An 18888-nucleotide genomic window follows, 5' to 3' on the forward strand; every position below is an offset into this window, starting at 1 on the left:
ACATGAGTGCCACGTAGGTGGGTGACGTGGAGGGTGGAGCAGTGGCACATGCCCCTCCTGGAGTTCAACAGCACAAAGTGACTGTGCAGGCACTCAGCAGATGCAATCCCAGAGCTGCCCTTTGACCTCGTGCTTCTGAGTTGTGCACCACAGCACAGTCAGGTGTTTTCCAGGGAGAGCAGGGACAGAAAAACACTTTGTCATTTCTCAATCCTGTAGCAAATGTCATGAAGTCACCAGTCCTCCTCTGCTCTGTATAAAGCCAGCATTGTCACACACCTCCAGAGATCAACATTTCTAAAATGCACCTTGATCTCAGGGTGCCTTGTCAAATGAGACAAGCATTTCAAACAGAGACCAGCTGGGGAAGTTTCTGGTCTCCATTACCAACCCCTGTCACCTGAACTCAACTCTTTGCCCTTGCCCTGTTGCCCCAAGTATTTTCTCACCCCAGTGCCTATTTCCATTCTTATTCTTATTCTTATTCTTATTCTTATTCTTATTCTTATTCTTATTCTTATTCTTATTCTTATTCTTATTCTTATTCTTATTCTTATTCTTATTCTTATTCTTATTCTTATTCTCATTCTCATTCTCATTCTCATTCTCATTCATTCCCGTCCCCATTATTCCAATTCCCATCCCCAGGCCCCGCCCCCGACCGTGACTCAGCCGCCCCCCGGCCTCCCATTGGCCGCTGCCCGCGCATGCGCGGCGGGCGGCGGGGCAGCGGGGCAGGCCATTGGCTGCTGTCGCGGTGACGTCACGGGGCGGGGCGCGGCGGGAGCGTGACTCAGCAGGTGTCTGCGCTGACTCAGCGCCCCGAGCCGATAAAGCCGCGGCGGCCGCGCCCGTCCCGGCGCTCCGCTCTTTGTCCCCGGCCCCGTGTGCCATGGAGCTGCCGTGGCTGGGCGAGCACTGCTCCGAGCGCTCCTGCAAACAGCTGGGTAAGTGCGGGCTCGGAGCGAGCCCCGAGCAGCGCCTGCCCGGGCAGACCCGTCACGGAGGGTACGGGAATGCTGCTCTGGTACCCCCCTCGGCAGGGCTAGGGGAAGACTGACAGCTGTTCATCCTGTACGTGTTAAATTGTTAAGGAGTGGCTTTTCAAGAATAACGTGATTTTTGATACTGGGTTTTGCATTTGTACTTCAGCTCTTAGCTCTTGACTAGTTGCTCACTAAGGTTTCTGCTTGCGGGGAGCTCCTAAGGTGCTTGTGGCTTCAGATAAAAAAGGAAAACTTACCACTCTTGCTCTTTTAGTATTTGTGAAGAATGATCTAATCTCTATAGAGATAATTGGATTGTGGCTCGACAAAAACTGCTTTAGAATTTATCTGTAGTCTTTTGTGAGTACTCTTAGAGTTGTTAGCTTTGTTCCATAAAAATGTTTTCTTTTTTGTTCTTCTCCCAGATTTCCTTCCTCTGAAATGTGACGCATGTGGGGAAGTGTTCTGTAAAGATCACATCCGTTACGATGACCACAAGTGCAGCTCTGCCTACAAGAAAGTGAGTTCTGTATGACATGAGTCATAATTCACCCTGCGGATTTGCTAAGTCATTTATTAGGGCTGCTCTGAAACTTCACCTGTGATTTCAATAAAAGTGGATGGGAGAACCTCAAGATGCAATTTAAAGATTCATCTGAATTTCTAATATATAAAAGAATGACATTTCAGAGGTCACACCTGCTAGATTCTAGTTTTTTTCACTTGCAGTGCATCTTCCCAGAGAGGAGTGCTATATATTTCAAGTAATGTGTTGTGGTCTAAAATTTTCTGGGGTCCAAGTCCTGTAAGTTGAAGAACAACAAACATGAAACTACAAAAGAAATAAATAGAACAAGTGGGTCCAAACTTTGATCTCTGGCCTGTACTTGGGCTTTGAAGTATATAAAGGCTGTAATTCCAGAAAAGCCAAAAGGATTTTTAAAGTCAACTTACCAAATACATTGCTACAGTTGGTTTGGCAAAGCATTTCTATGTGGTTTTTGGATGGGGATTTGCAGTTACTGTTTTGAAGTGTATCTTTAAAAGCATTAGCAAATGGAAACATGAAACATTTAGGAATATATTTCTATTATCTATGGGTAAGACAAGGGGAAGGACAGAAAATAGGGTTAGATTTGTAATGGTTGGACTTGATTATCTTAAAAGTCTATTTCAGTCTAAACAATTCTTTAATTCTGTGATGCTGATCTGTGCTGTGTGTTCTTAGAATGTGCAGGTGCCAGTGTGTCCCCTCTGTAACACACCTATCCCAGTGCAGAGGGGAGAAATCCCAGATATTGTGGTTGGAGCCCACATAGATAAGGACTGCCAATACAACCCAGCACAGCAAAAGCAGAAGGTAAGAAAAGCTGCTGAAGTCTGAGCTGCCTTCCTGTGCCTTCAGCTTGGTCATGGCTCACAGAAAGCCAACCCTGCCAACTCCCTGTCCTCTCTTACTCAGATCTTCACAAACAAGTGCACAAAGCCAGGCTGCAAAAGGAAAGAGATGATGAAGGTGCTTTGTGACCAGTGTGGCAGCAGCTTCTGCATAAAACATCGGCATCCTCTGGACCACGACTGCAGAGGGAGCAGCCAGCCCATCTCCAAGGCAGGGTGAGCTGCACTTGGGGTACTGCAGCTCCAGATGAGGTCTCAGGGCTTGGTGGGGAGCTTGGACAGACAGGGAGTTCTGGAAACTACTGGTCATGTCAATGAAATAGCGATGATTTCCTCTTGTGTCTCAGGCTGAATTTCTGACATGTCAGCCTTAATTTCTGAGCCAAGAGAAAAAGCTTGTCAAATGCTTTCCTGGATTTTCAAGCTTACCTGTGTCAGTCTCTCCTAATTGAGAACAGGCACTGGCCAACTCAAGCACCCTTTGGGGTCTAGGTACACATATTAGAACCTAAAGCTCTGTCCAGAACCTTGAAGTAACCAAGAATAATCAACACCCTGACAAACCAAGTTTGAACTTAATGTTAATAAAAAAATCTGTCTTTTGCAGGCAGACAAACCTTGACTGTTGTGTGCAGTAGGACTGTGAGATTTGTGTGACAGATGCAGATGATTAAACTGGATGGAAGAGTGAAAACACAGAGTGCATGGGTGCTGAGCCTGGTTGTGTTTGTTTGTAGATATGCAGCTCTGATGAGAGCTTCTCATGCCACCTTCAAGTCCCCGGGAGCAATTGGAGTGCCATCTAATGGGAATCGTCAGCACAACAGGTATCAGGAGAAAAGACAAACCAAAACCAGGCTGTGGCAGTGCCACTGTCACACCTCTGAGTGCTCTAGAGCTGGTGGCTGACCTGTGAATGGTGTGGGGAGTGCAGTGGGGGGCTCTGACAGCACAGGTAAATCCCTGCTCCTCTCTAATGGAGTGATTAAAGTGCCCTCATAGACACAAGCACTGGGACATCACATTGTATCTGCAGGCTGCTCTCCCACCTGCCCAGTCAGAGGTTTGGCCAAGTTCTGGGAAAATGGTGTGTCATCAGAGTGAGGAAAGCACGGCAGCACCTGAATTCAAATAAATGGCCCAAGCCCTTCCCTGGCATGTTGCAGCTCATGTGACTGAAAGTGCATTCTTATTTCTTACAGGTGCAGATAGTAGAGGCTCTTCACACCTGGATCAAACCTTTCAAATGAAGTTAATATTTTCTCTCTATATAAATTTCTATGCAATTAACTTATTTTTGTATCATAATTATGTATGCATTCAATAAACTGCTACCCTTTCCAAGCCAATGTTATTTGTTCCTATATTTTAAATAATAACTTTAATATTATGAAAAATACTTGCTGTAGGAAGTGAGGTGATGGTGGTAGATTACAGTTGGTATGAAATACAGCTAGATTTGCTTAGGTGGTGCCAAGCCTGAATCTCCCAAAATGAAAATGTGAAATACAAGCTACTGTCATATATCTCAATCCTTTTGGAAGTGTTCTGGCTCTTTATGATAAACAACATCCATGTGAAGCTTCCTCTTGGTTTCTGAATGTCATTGGAAGACTTTTATTTATAAAGCCAAACCATCTTTTTTACAGGTCCCTTTTTCAGGTCCTGTCTGAAGGCTGGTGCTCACACAGGCACGTGCAGTAGAATTCTTCATCATTTATTATCCCTTAGAAATCTAGATTTGCAGGAATGTATTTTGTGGTTTCAGGGAGAAAAGGAAGCCAGAGAAAGTAGCATTAACTGTGTCTTGTGTAATGAGAATAAAGCCAAAATACAGCATTGTTTAGGTAGGCTGCTCTTGCTGTCTTCCTGAAAAGCTTAAACAAGTGAAGTCGTGGCAGATAATGCTCCATCTATTATCCTGATCAGCTCTCTTGGCTCTTTAAAACTGCATGAGCATCCAGCTGCTTAGCTTGAGGCCTGAAATATTACAGCTTGATGAAATGGAAATGTGCTGTTAATGAACAATGCTAATTCCCCAGATGGGATCTAAGTAGACCTCTCATCCAGCTAATTGTGAGAAAAATGCCAGGGCTTTCTGATGGTGTCAGGGGGTCAGGACCTCAATTTCATGTGTCATTGGAGCCATTCCTCTGCTTGCTGGGGCTTCTGGGCTGCAGTGTTGGCTTAGGGCTACCTGGAGGGAAATTGCAGCCCCTCCAATGCCCTGGAGGGGAGGAGAAGCACTGAGCAGAGCAGGGCTGAGCTCCTGACCTGGGAAAAACCATCTCTGCTGGTACTGTAAGGGATGGGAGCATAAGAGCAGTTAGTGCCTGTGGTTTGTACATCCTTGGGGGTGCTGCAGGTGTGCAAAGATTGTTGTGTCTCTTTTTGAACAGTTTAATCCTTGGGCTGGGAATGCTGCCTGAGGAGGAAATGTGGATTTAGGCCCTTCACAGGGACAGCACATAAACAATCAACACCTTGAGTCACAGGCCTTTCCTAAGAAAAGACAGATCTCATTTCTTCAGAAAAAGTATCTGTGCTATCCCATAGTTATGTTCGACCCAGTGATTTCTCATCCTGGAGAAGATCACAGCTAGCTGGCCAAACTGAACATGTAAAATAGATATGAGTTAGACTGAGCACTCCACATAATCTAATTCTTTGCAATCCTGCAGCCAAGATAGTGATTTGACGGTATCTGTAATACTGTGTTCAACCACAGGATGTCACAATAGGATATGCAATAACACAACCGATTTTAGGAAGTCTGACATTGGAGCAAAAGCTCAAATTACAGCTTTAGTTTTAGGTACCACCACTCTCTGATCATCCCATGCACCAACACCCTAACTCAGCCCTAGCACATTGCTATATTTTATATACATTTTATGTTTTTTGAGTATAAATTCTAACCAGCACCCATTCCCAAACCATGCCATGCACCCCAGTGGTGCTTTGGGAAGGGAATTCAGGTTCTGACCGTGGTGTGAGGACACGGCCCAGGGGAGGCTGTCCCAGCCCAGCAGGGATGGCTGGGGGAGGAGGTGGAAAAGCAGAGGTTGTCCCTTCCCATCAGTGCCTGCAATGTACAGGGATGTGTTTGCCAGCAGAATCTGCTCCCACACCCAGCATCTCAGGGGTGCTGGGCTCCAAGCAAAGGGAGACAGCAGCCCTGTCTCAGGTTGTCCTGAAAAATAACGTGTCATCTATGCGTGTGTATGTGGTAAAAATTCTGGCCTTTAAATTACCAAGGGGACTTGGAAAAGTTTGTGCATGGGGTATTTATAGAAAATGAAAACATGGAAACCAATTTGCTTCTTGGAAATTGTCCTCGGAGGTGTTTTCTCCATCTGTCAAAGCACATCCTTGGCCTCTTCCCACGCATTCCACGAGACCCCATCGGGACAGGGGTGTCTCACACTTCAGGATCTTTTAGGATCTGCGGGATGGGAGCTGTTCTCCAGAGAGCCACATCTCAGTGTGCCCGCAGCGGGGGGGGGGGGTGCCTGCCAAGCCCTGAGGGGTCCCAGCAGGATGCGGGCGGATCCCGGCCAGGACACGGGACGATCCGTGCCAGGCCCCGGTGTGTCCCTGTAACGATGCGGGCGGATCCCGGCCGGGCCCCGGTGTGTCCCTGTCACGATGCGGGCGGATCCCGGCCGGGCCCCGGTGTGTCCCTGTCACGATGCGGGCGGATCCCGGCCGGGCCCCGCTGTGTCCCTGTCACGATGCGGGCGGATCCCAGCCGGGCCCCGCTGTGTCCCTGTCACGATGCGGGCGGATCGCGGCCGGGCCCCGCTGTGTCCCTGTCACGATGCGGGCGGATCCCGGCCGGGCCCCGGTGTGTCCCTGTCTCGATGCGGGCGGATCCCAGCCGGGCCCCGGTGTGTCCCTGTCACGATGCGGGCGGATCCCGGCCGGGCCCCGGTGTGTCCCTGTCTCGATGCGGGCGGATCCCGGCCGGGCCCGGCTCGGTGCCGATTCCGGGATTCTCCCGGGCCAAAGGGCGGCGCCACAGGCGGAGCTCGGCGCGGGAAGATGACGTCACCCGCGCCGCCAGGAGCCGGCGGAGCGTTCCGCCGCACACGTGTTCCTGATGAGCACTTTAATTCCGAGAGCTGCTTCCTATTGGCCAGCGGGGTGATTGACAGATCGGCAGCCAACCACATGCCGCCATTCTCCTCGCGCAGCCAATGAAAGGCAGGGGGCGGGCGGCGGCGCCAAGCGTGCGGCTCAGTTGAATGTGCCGGGGCGGCGGCTGTGTGAGGTGCGTGTGGGACGGGCGGGGGGCGCAGCCCCGGGTCCCCTCGGGGTGGCGGCGGCTTCTGCGGGGTTCCCTCTGCCCGCACGGAGCTGCGGGAGGGGCGGGCAGGCTCGGTCTGGCCTGGGCTGGCCACATGCGCGGCGGTGGCTGAGGGGGCTGCGGCGTGCCCGGTGTGTGCTGGGTTGTGGAGGGGTTTGCATTGGGAAGCGTATCCAGGCTGGGGAGCGGAGCCGGGGCCCTGTGCAGGGCTGGCTGTGGGCTGGGTGCCCTCCCGGGCCGGGCACGGCTCTGCCTCACACGTGCCAGGCCTGGCTCCGCTATCCCGGCGGTGCCGAACCCCTCCTTTGGCACCTTCTGTTGTATTGATGTGGGCCGTGTGGGTTGTTTTGTATTTCAGTGTATATTACAAGTAAATGTTTGTGATTGAGCGATATTTGCCTGTGTGGTGAAATTGACGCTGAAATTGGCATTGAAAAGTGGCGCTGAAAGTGACAGTGTTGGGGCACCTGGGGAAAGCCGCTTAAATCAGGCGCTCTGGCAAAGAAAAAGTTTGGAGTTACAACTAGACCTGTTTTCAGAGTGTTGTCTGCAACTCCTCGTCGTGTTCCCCCTCATTTCAGTCTAAAATTAAAGATAAAGCTAGTGAGACAATTATTCGAGCATGACTTTACCTCATTAACTTATAGGAAAACAGAAAAACTTGCAGTTTAACCAGAACTAGCGGTTCAAAACTGTTTAGTAATCAAATAGCCTTACATTTTGCACACACATGCATATTAATGAGATTATTAACAGTCATGTGAATGTATTTTGAGATGATGGGGTGTTATCTGAGGTAGGCAGTTGATCAAACAGTTCACTCTGGTGTGTTCTAGCGTGCACAAAGCACAGCCTAAATTATGGGGAATTCCTGCCAGGAATATCATTGAGGCATTTTCCACAACAGGGCCTCAGAGGACAAAAGGTGTGGAGATTCCTACAGGGGATTGGCATTTGAGTTTTACAGTACCCTAACTACAATGTATTCCTAAAGGAATACATGCAAATTTTCCAAAATTAATCCAATTTCAGTGCTGACATACATTTCATAGTTAGGTAGCCACAAAGAATTACCATACTTTTGCCGCCTTACTATCTTTTGAGGCCTGTCTTTTTCACAGCTTTCTCAAAACCCTCTAATTTTATAGATTCCAGCACCATACCGGTGTAATTATAGTATAACTGTCTGTATACAAGACTGATATTTAATATTAAAAATAATTCTAACTGTAGTTTGGTGGTTTCTGTTGCAGAACAGTATTTTAGAATGCCAAAAATGATCGTGGAAAAAAAAGAAAAGAAGGCAGAAAAAAGAAAAAAGCTGAAGGAAGATGTGGCCCAAAAGGATGAGCTGGAATTGGAAGCCAAACCAAAGAAGAAGAAGAAGCAAAAGCTGCAGGTTTGGCTCTTTAATTCATTACAAAGTTGTTTTATTGTTGCTGTAGATTCTGTTCTGAACATGAGTTGGATTCAGTTGCACCGATTCCTTGGATGCAGTATTCCTAGAGTGAAAGCTAAAAGGAAATGATAAATTAAGTAAAATCTGTGTGCAATCAGAGCAGGCAGAGAGGTGATCTCTGTTTGTTTTGGGTGTTTCTATGAAAAACAGAGGATGGATGTGGGTGAAAGGTGAACCAAGTGAGGAGCTGTCATATGGCAATCTCGGTGCAGCTTCAGCCTTCATGTGATCCTGAGTGCCTGGGAAAACAGGAAAGATGTTTTCTTGGAAGTTCTCCTGGTTTTTGGACAGAATGTCAAGTGGCCAGAAGGTGTCAGCAGTCTCTTTGTATTCCTGAATGTTTTATGAATTATTTTATGAGAGTAAAATTAGCAATCTCAGTATGTTGCTTAAGTAAGAACTTGGAATTGGAAGGGTTTTATTGAGGGTTGTTGTTTTTTTATTGTTGTAGTTTGTTTGGTTTTTTAAGTGGTGGAAATCATGCATATTTCAAGGACAAAACAGTTCTGATATTCTTAGTGGTTACTGTGGAATGAGGATCAAGGAACTGTAAGGCAATTCAAGAAGTAGAGAGGGAAAGCAGGGTTTTTTCCTCAGGAGTTCTTGAAGATCACCTCAAGAAGCCATGGTCTTAATTCTCTTATGTTTCCTGGCCTACCATAAAATATATGTGAAAGCTGCTTGTTTCTTCCTTTATCATGGTGTGTGTAGCTCAATGGAGCTCATATAGCTAAAAATTAGTACTTATTTTGTTTATTTCAGCTCATTGGCAAGAACATATTTGAAGATCCTTTGCATTCATAAGTGTCTCTAAGTATTGCATTTAGAGTTTGGGAAACTTAATAGAAAAAAACCACTCTATTGGCAGAAGCTATTCAGAGGTCTGTACAGTTTTGAACTCAGCAGAAATGTTCCTAAGTAAGTAAAAAATACATCTTTGTCAAAGCAAAAATAGGAAATTTTGTCTTCATAGCTTCACAAGAGAGAATGTTTCTCTTTTCCTTTATATTATAGACTGTGGATTTGCTGTGTTCTAAATGAGTGAAAATAATTTTCCAGGACAAAACAGTGTGAAATTGAAATGTCAAAATGAGAATTTTATTGCCTGTGCCAGTCTATAATTTCATGTAAAACTGCCAAACAGCCAAGGTGAGCTTCAAGTCCTGGCTAGTGGGGCCTTTTTGGACCATCTGATGTCCAGTGTTCAGTTCTCAGAACGCCCAGATGAGTTTTGAGGGCTGTGCAGACTGCAGGACTGTGAAAGAAAGAGCAAAGAGTAAAGGAAAGAGGAATCCTTAATGCTGTTAGGGAGCACCACTAAGCACAACAGTTCTTGGAATCATAAAAGTTGATGCCAGTGGGTGGCTTGAACATGTATATAGTGTGTTTTAGGGAATGCCATAAAAGGTCCATGACAAACCACTTCTTGGCATCAGCTTTATAAACTGTAACTGTTGATAGAGGAAAGTCGAAGTTAATAGAACACTTCTTTTTTTTTTATTTTATTTTAGTTTTGAAATAACTGTTGAGAATGAAAAATGTGAGGCAGATCTTAAACAATTTTACTTGAGAAGTGGTTAAAAAAGTTAATTGCTTGGCAGTTTGGTGGTTCCTCAGTGTAAGTACTCCCAGCTTTGTGTGAAATGCTTGGTTAAGGCACACTGGCATTTTTGCTTTAAAGGGATTTTGGTCATCAAATCTTGTCAGCATGGAAAGTGTAACAGAGAGCAAGGTAAAACTGCTCTGTGGGAACAGGAAGATCAGGAGGGGCTCTGGGGCTGTGCTCAGTCAGTGAATGGTTCCAAGTAAGAAATTTGGAGCAAAAGTTAGGCAACTGCTGAGGAGGTTTATTCCGCACCTTTACTTACTTTGATTTCTGTTACTTTAAAATAAGCTGGAATTTGCTAGATCTACAGGAATTGTGACTCATGGTGCCTGCATTCTGATGAGCTGTGATTGATTTTTAATGCAGTAACTGAATTAAAGGAAACTCTTCCTGGCATTCTGAAAGTAAGGGTGGGAGGGCTCCAGTTTTCCCTAAGGAGTCTCATGTGTGGCAGAAAGAAGTCAGAGTTTTTGGTGGGACAGAAGTTTCACTGGTTCATTAAGTCATGTTTCTGTGATTTACTTTTTTTTTTTTTTCAATTCTAGTACAACAAATTTCATCTCCAAAGTGGAAAATACAAATGTCTAATTGATTTTGTTATAGAGCTGGAGGCAGGTTGAGGTGTGTTTTCAGTGTACACTGATCATTCCTTCAAGAAATTTATTTCAAAAATTCTTACCAGCCTTAGACTAAGGCATTTTTCCTTGGAACAGCTTGACCTTTCAGAGTAATCTTGATGTTTTATTGATTTTCATCTACTCAATTTCTTCTGTTTACACTAAATAGCAATAAGCAATTCAAGCCCAATATGAATGTTTTCGTGAGTGATCTTAGAACCACACAGCTGTAAATAAGACATCTCTAGTGGAGCTGAGTTTTAGACTTTAAATAAGTTTAAAGACTTAATTCAGCCTTTCAGGTTTTTCTGACTGATTCTCCTAATGGTACTGTTCTATTTACCTACTTGAAACAATCACACATATTAAACAGATTTTTTTTTTAATCACTAGACAGAACTTTTACATTTTTAATAACGACATTTATAGTTTGCTAACATACTTACATGAATGTTATCTTATATGCTAACATACTTATATGTTGATGAAATGGAAATGTGCTGTTAATGAACAATGCTAATTCCCCAGATGGGATCTAAGCAGACCTCTATCAGAGTGTTTAAGTTGTTCCTTTCACACTGTAACATGGGTATGATGAAAAGAGATTTAAAATGTGCTATCTAGACTGGTGTTTGAAGTTGGCTATTGGCTTCTTAGGTAACGACTGCCTGATGGATCTTTTTTGAAAAGTTGGTTTTGTTTCAGTTCTCTGGAAAAAAATTTAAGAAGATTGCAATATTGATAATGTGTCATCCTAAAATAACAGAACCCTTGGAAGTGTTTCTTTGCAATTACCCCTGTTTTGCTTCTGATTGTGGATTTCTCCAGACTTATACCTGCCCCAATGGCACAAAGCTTTCTGGGGCAGCTGTGTAGGTAGGGAACAACGAGTGGCAGCTTTGTTTCCCTGGGCTGGTTGAGTTCTGCCCAGAGTGAGTTCTCACTGTGTCAAAGGATTTGTCATTTACGGGCAGCTCTCGTTGCTGCAGTGCTGTTTGCAGAGCTGCTGGCTTTCTGCAGAACAGTAGGAAATTCTTTCAGAACATATCATCTATTAGGCAAGATTCAAAATTCGTAATCCATAGAAAACAATATTAATTTCCTGTTCCTTCCCAATTTAGTCTAGTGAATGTTGTAACTTCAGGGAAAATGACGATGACTAAGGGAAGATGGATCTTTATAAATCAAATCCTCTTGTTCATGGTGGAAGGGGACTTTAGGTAATGCTCATACAGCCAGTGGGTGTTTCCTTGTACTTCCTTATCTCCAGCATTGCAAGTGCTTGGAGGAGGAGGAATCAACATTTTCCTCAGATAAAGGCAAGATCAGTGGGAAAGGAATTTAATTTCTGAGATTCCATACAGATACTACAAACAATGGCAAATAAACAAGTAGCTCATAATGTTTCTTTCATCAAAGTGTGCAGGTGCCCAAACAGTAAGATTTGTTTACTAAATGGAAAAAGGCAAAATTTGTAAAGAAAGGGTTTTTCTGTTTGGCTTTCTGGAGGTTATCATAAAGAGTAATATAGAATATTTAAGCTGCAAAGCAAACCACAAAAAAAAAAAAAAGATTCTTTAAAATCACTGTTTGATTGGAAAACACTGAAAAATTGTGTTTAAGTTGTGGAGAAAAACATTTTGGGTATGAGCTTGGTGGAATAACTGGGAATACTACTTTGATATGATCTCTAATTCTGCTTGTAATCAGGTAACTGGGGTAGTAATTTGAATGTTTAATGAATGCAAACCAGACATTGGTGCACACTGATCCAGCAGATACTGTAAGGCTATCATCAGACAGTGTATTTATTTGTTTGACAACCCACTAATTCATCCCAAAGCCTGTTCTTGAAATAATGAGTTGTGGATGATTTGCAAACAAACTCAGTAATCCTTTATTGTTCCCCTAATTTATTTTTCTCATTAAAGGGAAGCTTATCTTGTAGCCATCAAAATAACTTGGTTTATATTTTCCCATCCTAAAAAAATGCCATGAAGTTAACAACTTAGTGTGATGTTGCAGGATTTTCTTCTGATTACCAGGCCACCAATATTAACTGTATTTTATATACATTAAAAGTATATTTTGGAATTGCATTGCAATTCCACTGTCCACTCTTCCTGCACTTCTTTGCTTTTGCTGTACTTGCTTCATCCTCTGTTGTAAGCATTAGTGTTATCTGAGGTTATTGATTTTTGTTCAAGGAATATGTAAAAATCTTTAATATTTAAATTAAATCTTAAATATTAAAATAGTCAAAGAAAAAAAAGGAAATAACTTTTCAGAATTTATTTTATTTAGCATAATATCCTAAAATAAAAATCTCATCTCATACTGGATTTTTGGACCAATTTTGAAGTATCTTTAATATGCAAATAGAGTTTTGTCCATGTTATGAAGAGAAGATGACATAATCTTTGATCTTCCCCCATCCCTCCATCTCCCCCTGTGCCTTGATGGAAGGATACATCAGCAGAAAGCGGTTTCCCAGAGATCAAGGGGGAATGGGAGCTGTTTCTCAAAGTGGCCAAGTTAAATGTCAGGATGGATGTTATTGTGCTGGGTTTTGTCAGTCTGTAATTAAAATATTGGGCCTATTTCTCTTTGCTTTGGGCTACCTTTCAGTTGAATGTTTATTTTTGGGTTATTTGTTTGGGGTTTTTTTACTTGCACAAAGAGACAAGTTTGCTGGCCCACTGGCTCTCAGTGCCTCTCTGTATGGTGGCCTTCTGAGATTTATAGGAAATAATTACAAAGCTCTAAATCCATGTGGCAGTTATGGCTTACTCTGTGACATCTTGTTTGGTTTATCTGCTTTCTTATCTATGCAATATTTCTCAAATTAGGAAAATTTAAAAAAAACAACTGACCACAAAACAACAAACTTTGAGGGCAGCTGGTTATGGGACTGAAACATTTGTTTCCTGCTAGCACTTCTTCATCTGAATATTGATAGAGTTGCTTCCAATTATTTTATTAAATTAACCATACATTTATTTATTTTAAAAAAGGGGGTAAATTTAATTGTGGCACCCATGTAGTGTTTACAGAGAAAAGTAGGCCTTCTGTAAACAGACATGTCTAAGAAGGTATAGAATTGTGTCTGAAATATGGATATGCATAGATTAGGCTGAATAATTTCACATTCCTTTGAAAATTATTTTTGTAATGGTACGAATAGATTTCCCAGGAAAGAGTACTCACAGCTGGGAAAACAGTTGCTACTTTGAAGATGGTTTTCCCAGGCGAAAGGCTCACGTCCCCAACTGTGTTTGGTATAAACAATATGTGGTGTATTTCTTACTTGTGTTTGGAGGAATTGTGCATTCTTCATTGCATATTAGCCAACAAGAGTTTCATGCTAATTCTGGGTATTTGCCTTAATCTGTCTCCATTCAAAGTTAATTCCCTACTTTTATTAATAAAGCCAGGGTATTAAATTGATGGGGAGTTTGGTGGTGAAACAGAACTGTCCCTTCTTTGCTGCTAAGAGGGGAAATTCTTCCTTCTCTGCTTGGAGCACGTACTTGCTGTTTCCTCTCAGCCCTCATTCTTTGCTTGCTGGTGAGACCTTCCTTGATGGCTCTTGTTGGATTTCCAGTATAAATCCTTGCTTTCCTGCCTTAACTGCAAGTATCTTAACAAAATTGAAATTCAGGACAGGATCCCACTTGTGGGTTGAATTTGTTGAGTGTTCAGTTGTTGAAGATCTGCTTGACCGTGTCAGCCAGCTCCAGTCCAGTGAGAACACTGTTTTCTGCCCTTTTTCAATGATAATTTTATTCTGGTTCTGTATTGAAGACTTCTAGCTCCTCATAGAGAAAGGCATCATCAATGAAAATTGCTGGAAAAGGCCCAAATTGTTGAATATAGAAAACTTGGCACAAAACCTCAAAATACATGTAGCTTTAGTTAAAAAGAAGTCCTGTTAACATGTTTGAATTTGCAAAATGCATTCACTTGGCAAGAAATTAACTTGTGAGCTTGACAGGATGTTTGCTGCATTCTGATACAGGATAAAGAACAGAGAAATGGGCATTCAAAGGCAATTATACTTGACAGGGCTTGAAACTTGGAAGTATGTATAGCATAATGTATTAATGCAGGCCTGATTCTTGTGGGTTTGTTACTTCCTCTTTATTGCTCTTTGTTTTGTTAATGTTAATTGGCTCAAAAAACATAAAATGGCACAGATTTTGATATTTAAATTGTGCTTATTCTAAAAATCAGCTCTGTCCTTGATGAGATGCTGCTGCTTGTTTAAACAATGTGGGAGTCTGGCATAATGATTTTTATAAAATATTACTTTTTGTGTGTTGATGAAATAGATTTAAAAATTTAAAAAACCCCAATGTTTTGGTGCAGATAAAGGGGGGTGATGGCTGCTTGTGTAGTATGAATGAGAAATGAGATGTTTTCTCATTCAAAATGCCTTCTGTGTTTAGATGCAGTACTGTGAAGCACATGGAAAATCAGTGTATATTTATGTATGTTAATAAATTACAGCATAGATAAAATGGCTCTTGGGTATTAGATCAAAGCACACAGATTAATAAATACTTGGAAAATGCTTGTCTGTTACATCCAACAAATAATTAGAACAGAAAATTAATCTTTTGACTTTCAGAACCTGCCTGAAATATCGAGGGTACAAGCATGAAGGTATTTGACAGGGAAACCAGACTGTCTTTGAATGCATTTACCTATTTCTAATTGAATCCCACAGGAGTTCTGTAGGACATCAAACAGAAGATCATCAACCAATGTTTTATTAAATTTCTCAGCATTATCTTAATAATTTGGATCTGTAAAGCAGGCTATTGCAAATAGCATCTACATAAGGGCAGACAGCTTTTCCTGCCATCTCAGAGTTTGGAAGATGTCAAAGCTGTTCAGAGAATGTACTGAGGGCTTAGAGATGCATTGCTTAAAAAGGAGCAGAGTGGTTATGTAAAGAGAAGAGAAAATCTAAAGTATCTGTGGAAAATACATGCTTTTAGGTACTGTCATTCCATCCTACCTTTACATTGTGGATTGAATCCTAAAGGGGAGTTGTTAATCCTTACCCACTTGAAAAATAACTAATTGGTTACAGAACTGTTGTACTGAACTGTAATACAGAGGTCATTGAAATTGGTCATGGGCTTTTTGTGAACTTAGGAGCTCTCATGCACCTCACTAGCTGATTATTTTTTCCAATTACCTTTGGAATAGAAAGTTTTTATTATGAAAATCCCATGTTCTGTGGCTTTCAAGCTTTTACTTCAAAGACATCTTTTAATAAACTCGTGAAGTAGGGTTTTTTTAATTGTAAAATTTACCATCCTTTGCTTAAACTATGGTTGTCTTCTTTACATTTGTCTAGATTAAGTCATGTTCTAGTTTGATAGAATAGGAGCAGCCAACTGTCCTGGTCAGATAGGTTTTGGAATAAAATCTCTGGCCAAGATCCAGAAAGTCTCACACAGTGAGAGTCGAGAAGAGCACAAATCAGCAGGGTCAGTTTTCCATGGGTCCTCATGCACTCCTTGTTTTGGGCTGAGGATGCTCAATGGATATTTGGGTTATGTGTCAGTTCCAGCAGCACCTCTGCCAGCAGGGCTGGGCTTCTGATCCCACAAGACCCAACAGTGTCACCCATCAGCAGGCAGCTTTAAATTAGCATAAGAAAATAACATGTCACGTTTCTCACTCTACTAGAGAATGAGCTTGTAATACCAGAAGTAATTATTCTGACTTTGGAAGCCAAGCAAGTTTATAAATTAAGTTCCCCCACACATCATTGTCTGTGTCTTCTTCCCACCTCGACACTCAGTTGTCAGGTGGGTATTTGGAATACTATCAGTTGTTTCAGTGAGCTGTTTCCTTGCTTTGCTTCTCAGTTTGCTGTCTGCACTTTACTCTGCAGCACAAGAGTTAAAAGGTTTCTGTAGTCAGGTACAGGCTATTTCTCTTTTGTAGTTCTGAATGGAGAGAGAATGAAAGGAAGAAAATCTTATTTGCCATTATATTACTGTTTCTATTGAGGGAATGTCTGGGAAAGGAAATATTTCTGCTGCTGAGGCAGAAAACAAATCTATCTCCAGCACTATAAGGGAATTCTGCCACTGAGTTCTTTCTGTAAAAATCGCCTTAACTCCAATTCTAAGGATAGTTTAACAATATCCTAATAATTTTCCTGTTTCTCTGCTATGTCTTTTTTTCTCCCTATGGTTTTTTAAAGTCCTTCCAGAAAACACACTGAATGCAATTTGAAAAGGTCTTAAACCTCTTCAGTGATTTTGCTTGCAGGTCAAGTGAACTGGGACTTGTAAGCAAAGCTGCTGCTTTGGAAAGGCTCACCCTGCTGCATTAAATATTTATTTTAAGAAAATAGGGTTTTACTTTTTGGTGGTGAACAACTCAGTAGGTTAGTAGGTTCTTCTAAACTCAAAGTTTAGAACTTTGAAATTTCTTGTATATACCAGTAGCAGACTGTTTGAACAATGTGAGAAAACAGGTTGGAAACTTAAAAATGGTTTTTATTGTGGAGGTTGAACAGTTTCAAAAGCCATCCTAAGCGTGCATGTGACCGTGTGAGACTCGGACAATCATCTTTATATTTGGTAGTGGTATTTAGTGGACTTCTGTAAAAGAAATGAAGTAGCATGTAAGAAAAGGAGTTGAAAGTAGAGCTGATCCTGCCCAGTCTGCAGAGGGCATTGCTCCTGTGTTGGCACCTTGGGTGGCTCAATATGCAGCTGTTTATTCTTAGCTCCTGCCTGTGTCATGCTGCTGTGTGATGGAAGTCCAAAAGGAAGCCCAAACCCAAGGGTTAAAAGTTTATTGTAATAAAAGTCACTGTGGAATAAATAGTTTGGACAACACTGTTGAAGAAAGAACACCTAAATTATAAATATAATTTATATTCAGGTTTTCATATCTGGTGTCTCTGAAACACAGCACAGGGCATGTACCACAACCTCCCTGACAGCAGAGCTTAAGGGTATAGGGGAAAGGTGCTCTGTGTGCATGTCTTAAAAATGACTTGTTCCCCATCACATGTTGTTCCTGTTTTACCATAAAAAAGAACAAATAAACAATTAATTTGACCCCGTGCTCTTCTGTGATTAAAACTTTCAATGTTTGTCTGATGGTCTGAATGGGAAAGGTAGGACTCAGGGTGAAAGGGAAGGATAGATACTGTCCCTTAAATTCAAATCAAGCCTTATCTTCGTTGTTTTCAATCAAAATCAAATTAATTCATTGCTTCACCTTCATAAGTAGCTATTAAAATTCAAACCTGTTTCTTCATACACTCACTTGTTTTTAGTTATGCAGAAACAAGTTCCGATGGAATTAATGATAATCAGGGTTGAACTTGACATGCTTTTACTTACGGTAAACCACTCTTTAACACATTTTTTATGTGACAATCCTAACCATTTAAAATTGTCCAGACAACCTTTTCCCTTTTGCAGCCTTAATAAACAGCTGAGAGAATACAGCAAAATCCTTACACGGGAAAAAAATCAGTTATACTCTAACACAACTTGATGGCTGGAAAAAAGATTAGAGCCTGCACTGTACAGGCAGTGAATTTTATTTGAAACAGATACTTAGTCTGCAATTCTACGGGCATTTTCTTGTAAAACTTTGTGCTCAATTTTTTTCAATGTTTGAAGGAAAAGGTGAGTTTTGTTGCATCCTGCCCATCTTATGTCAAAGCCCTGCACAGAATCTGGGATTGCCTGACTCATTGATTCAAATTCTCTGTCACATGCCCTCCCATGCTGTAATGCCCTTCATAAATGAATCAAGCTTTATCTTTAGACTGACAGTCTTTGAATTTTTAAGCGGTGGATGTTGTGTCTGCACAGTTGGTATTTAGTGTATCTCCCAAAACTGTCAAAGGAATGCAAAGTTACAGCATCTCCTTAACATGTTAAAGAGGTCTCACATAATTCTTTTTTTCTCACATCTTTTTACACAGCTAAGGGAAGCTTTCAGTTGCATCAGGTCCAGAGTGGTGCTAGTTTGTGCTGTTTGCATTTATTTTGTTTCTAGATATTCAGTTATACCCTGTGCATTCAAGACAGTCTTGTGCTAAAGTATTTTCAAAAGCAGTTAATGGTTTCAGGGATTTTTTTATTATTCCCTCTCTCCTCTTTTCTGTGAGCTTTTCCTAATACTAGACTTTTCATGTCTGGAAACTTTATGTAGAGTATTACAGCAAAGATTGTAAACAACTGTGATAAACAGGTTTTTAAATCTCATAGTTGTCATCAGTCCAGTGTTTTAGAAAGGCATATGGAATCTTTTCCTTCAACTTAGCAATGAAACAATTTGTGAGAGACCAGAGGTAAAAAAGTGAAGGAATTGTATAAAAATTCTTGCTCCTATTCCCTTTTTCCTCTACACTCTAGAAAAGGTTTTATTTACGGTGATTATGTGCTTTGAAATAAAAAAAAAAATGGCACATCAAGCTGAGATCCTTTTGGTGCATGGATAAGCCATATCAGCGAGCTATT

General features: G+C 41.8%; 2 protein-coding genes across 6 annotated transcripts in view; both read left to right on the forward strand.

Annotated features, from left to right (window-relative positions):
- Window positions 1-821: 821 nt before the first annotated feature.
- ZFAND2A (zinc finger AN1-type containing 2A) lies at window positions 822-3733 on the forward strand. 5 transcript variants are annotated; one of them, XR_010030005.1, is made up of 6 exons: window positions 822-947; window positions 1412-1506; window positions 2215-2346; window positions 2449-2600; window positions 2992-3211; window positions 3587-3733. XR_010030005.1 is itself a non-coding variant. In XM_063171794.1 (6 exons), exons 1-5 carry the CDS (start codon window positions 893-895, stop codon window positions 3291-3293), a joined length of 606 nt encoding a protein of 201 aa, XP_063027864.1. In that variant the 5' UTR covers window positions 822-892; the 3' UTR covers window positions 3294-3339; window positions 3587-3733. The 5 variants fall into 5 exon arrangements, 4 of the variants coding, with proteins under 4 accessions (XP_063027864.1, XP_063027865.1, XP_063027863.1 ...); XM_063171794.1 differs by having other exon boundaries at window positions 3122-3339; XM_063171795.1 differs by having other exon boundaries at window positions 3122-3211.
- Window positions 3734-6591: 2858 nt separating this feature from the next.
- The window catches only part of C18H7orf50 (chromosome 18 C7orf50 homolog), a 119766-nt gene continuing 107469 nt past the window's right edge, over window positions 6592-18888 (forward strand). Inside the window, exons 1-2 of the mRNA XM_063171805.1 lie at window positions 6592-6657; window positions 7947-8092. Of these exons, the coding sequence (XP_063027875.1) occupies window positions 7961-8092 (132 nt within the window). The 5' untranslated portion in view covers window positions 6592-6657; window positions 7947-7960. The remainder of the gene's footprint in view (window positions 6658-7946; window positions 8093-18888) is intronic.

The sequence above is a fragment of the Melospiza melodia genome, chromosome 18, assembly GCF_035770615.1.
Source record: "Melospiza melodia melodia isolate bMelMel2 chromosome 18, bMelMel2.pri, whole genome shotgun sequence".
NCBI classification, from domain to species: Eukaryota; Metazoa; Chordata; class Aves; order Passeriformes; family Passerellidae; genus Melospiza; species Melospiza melodia.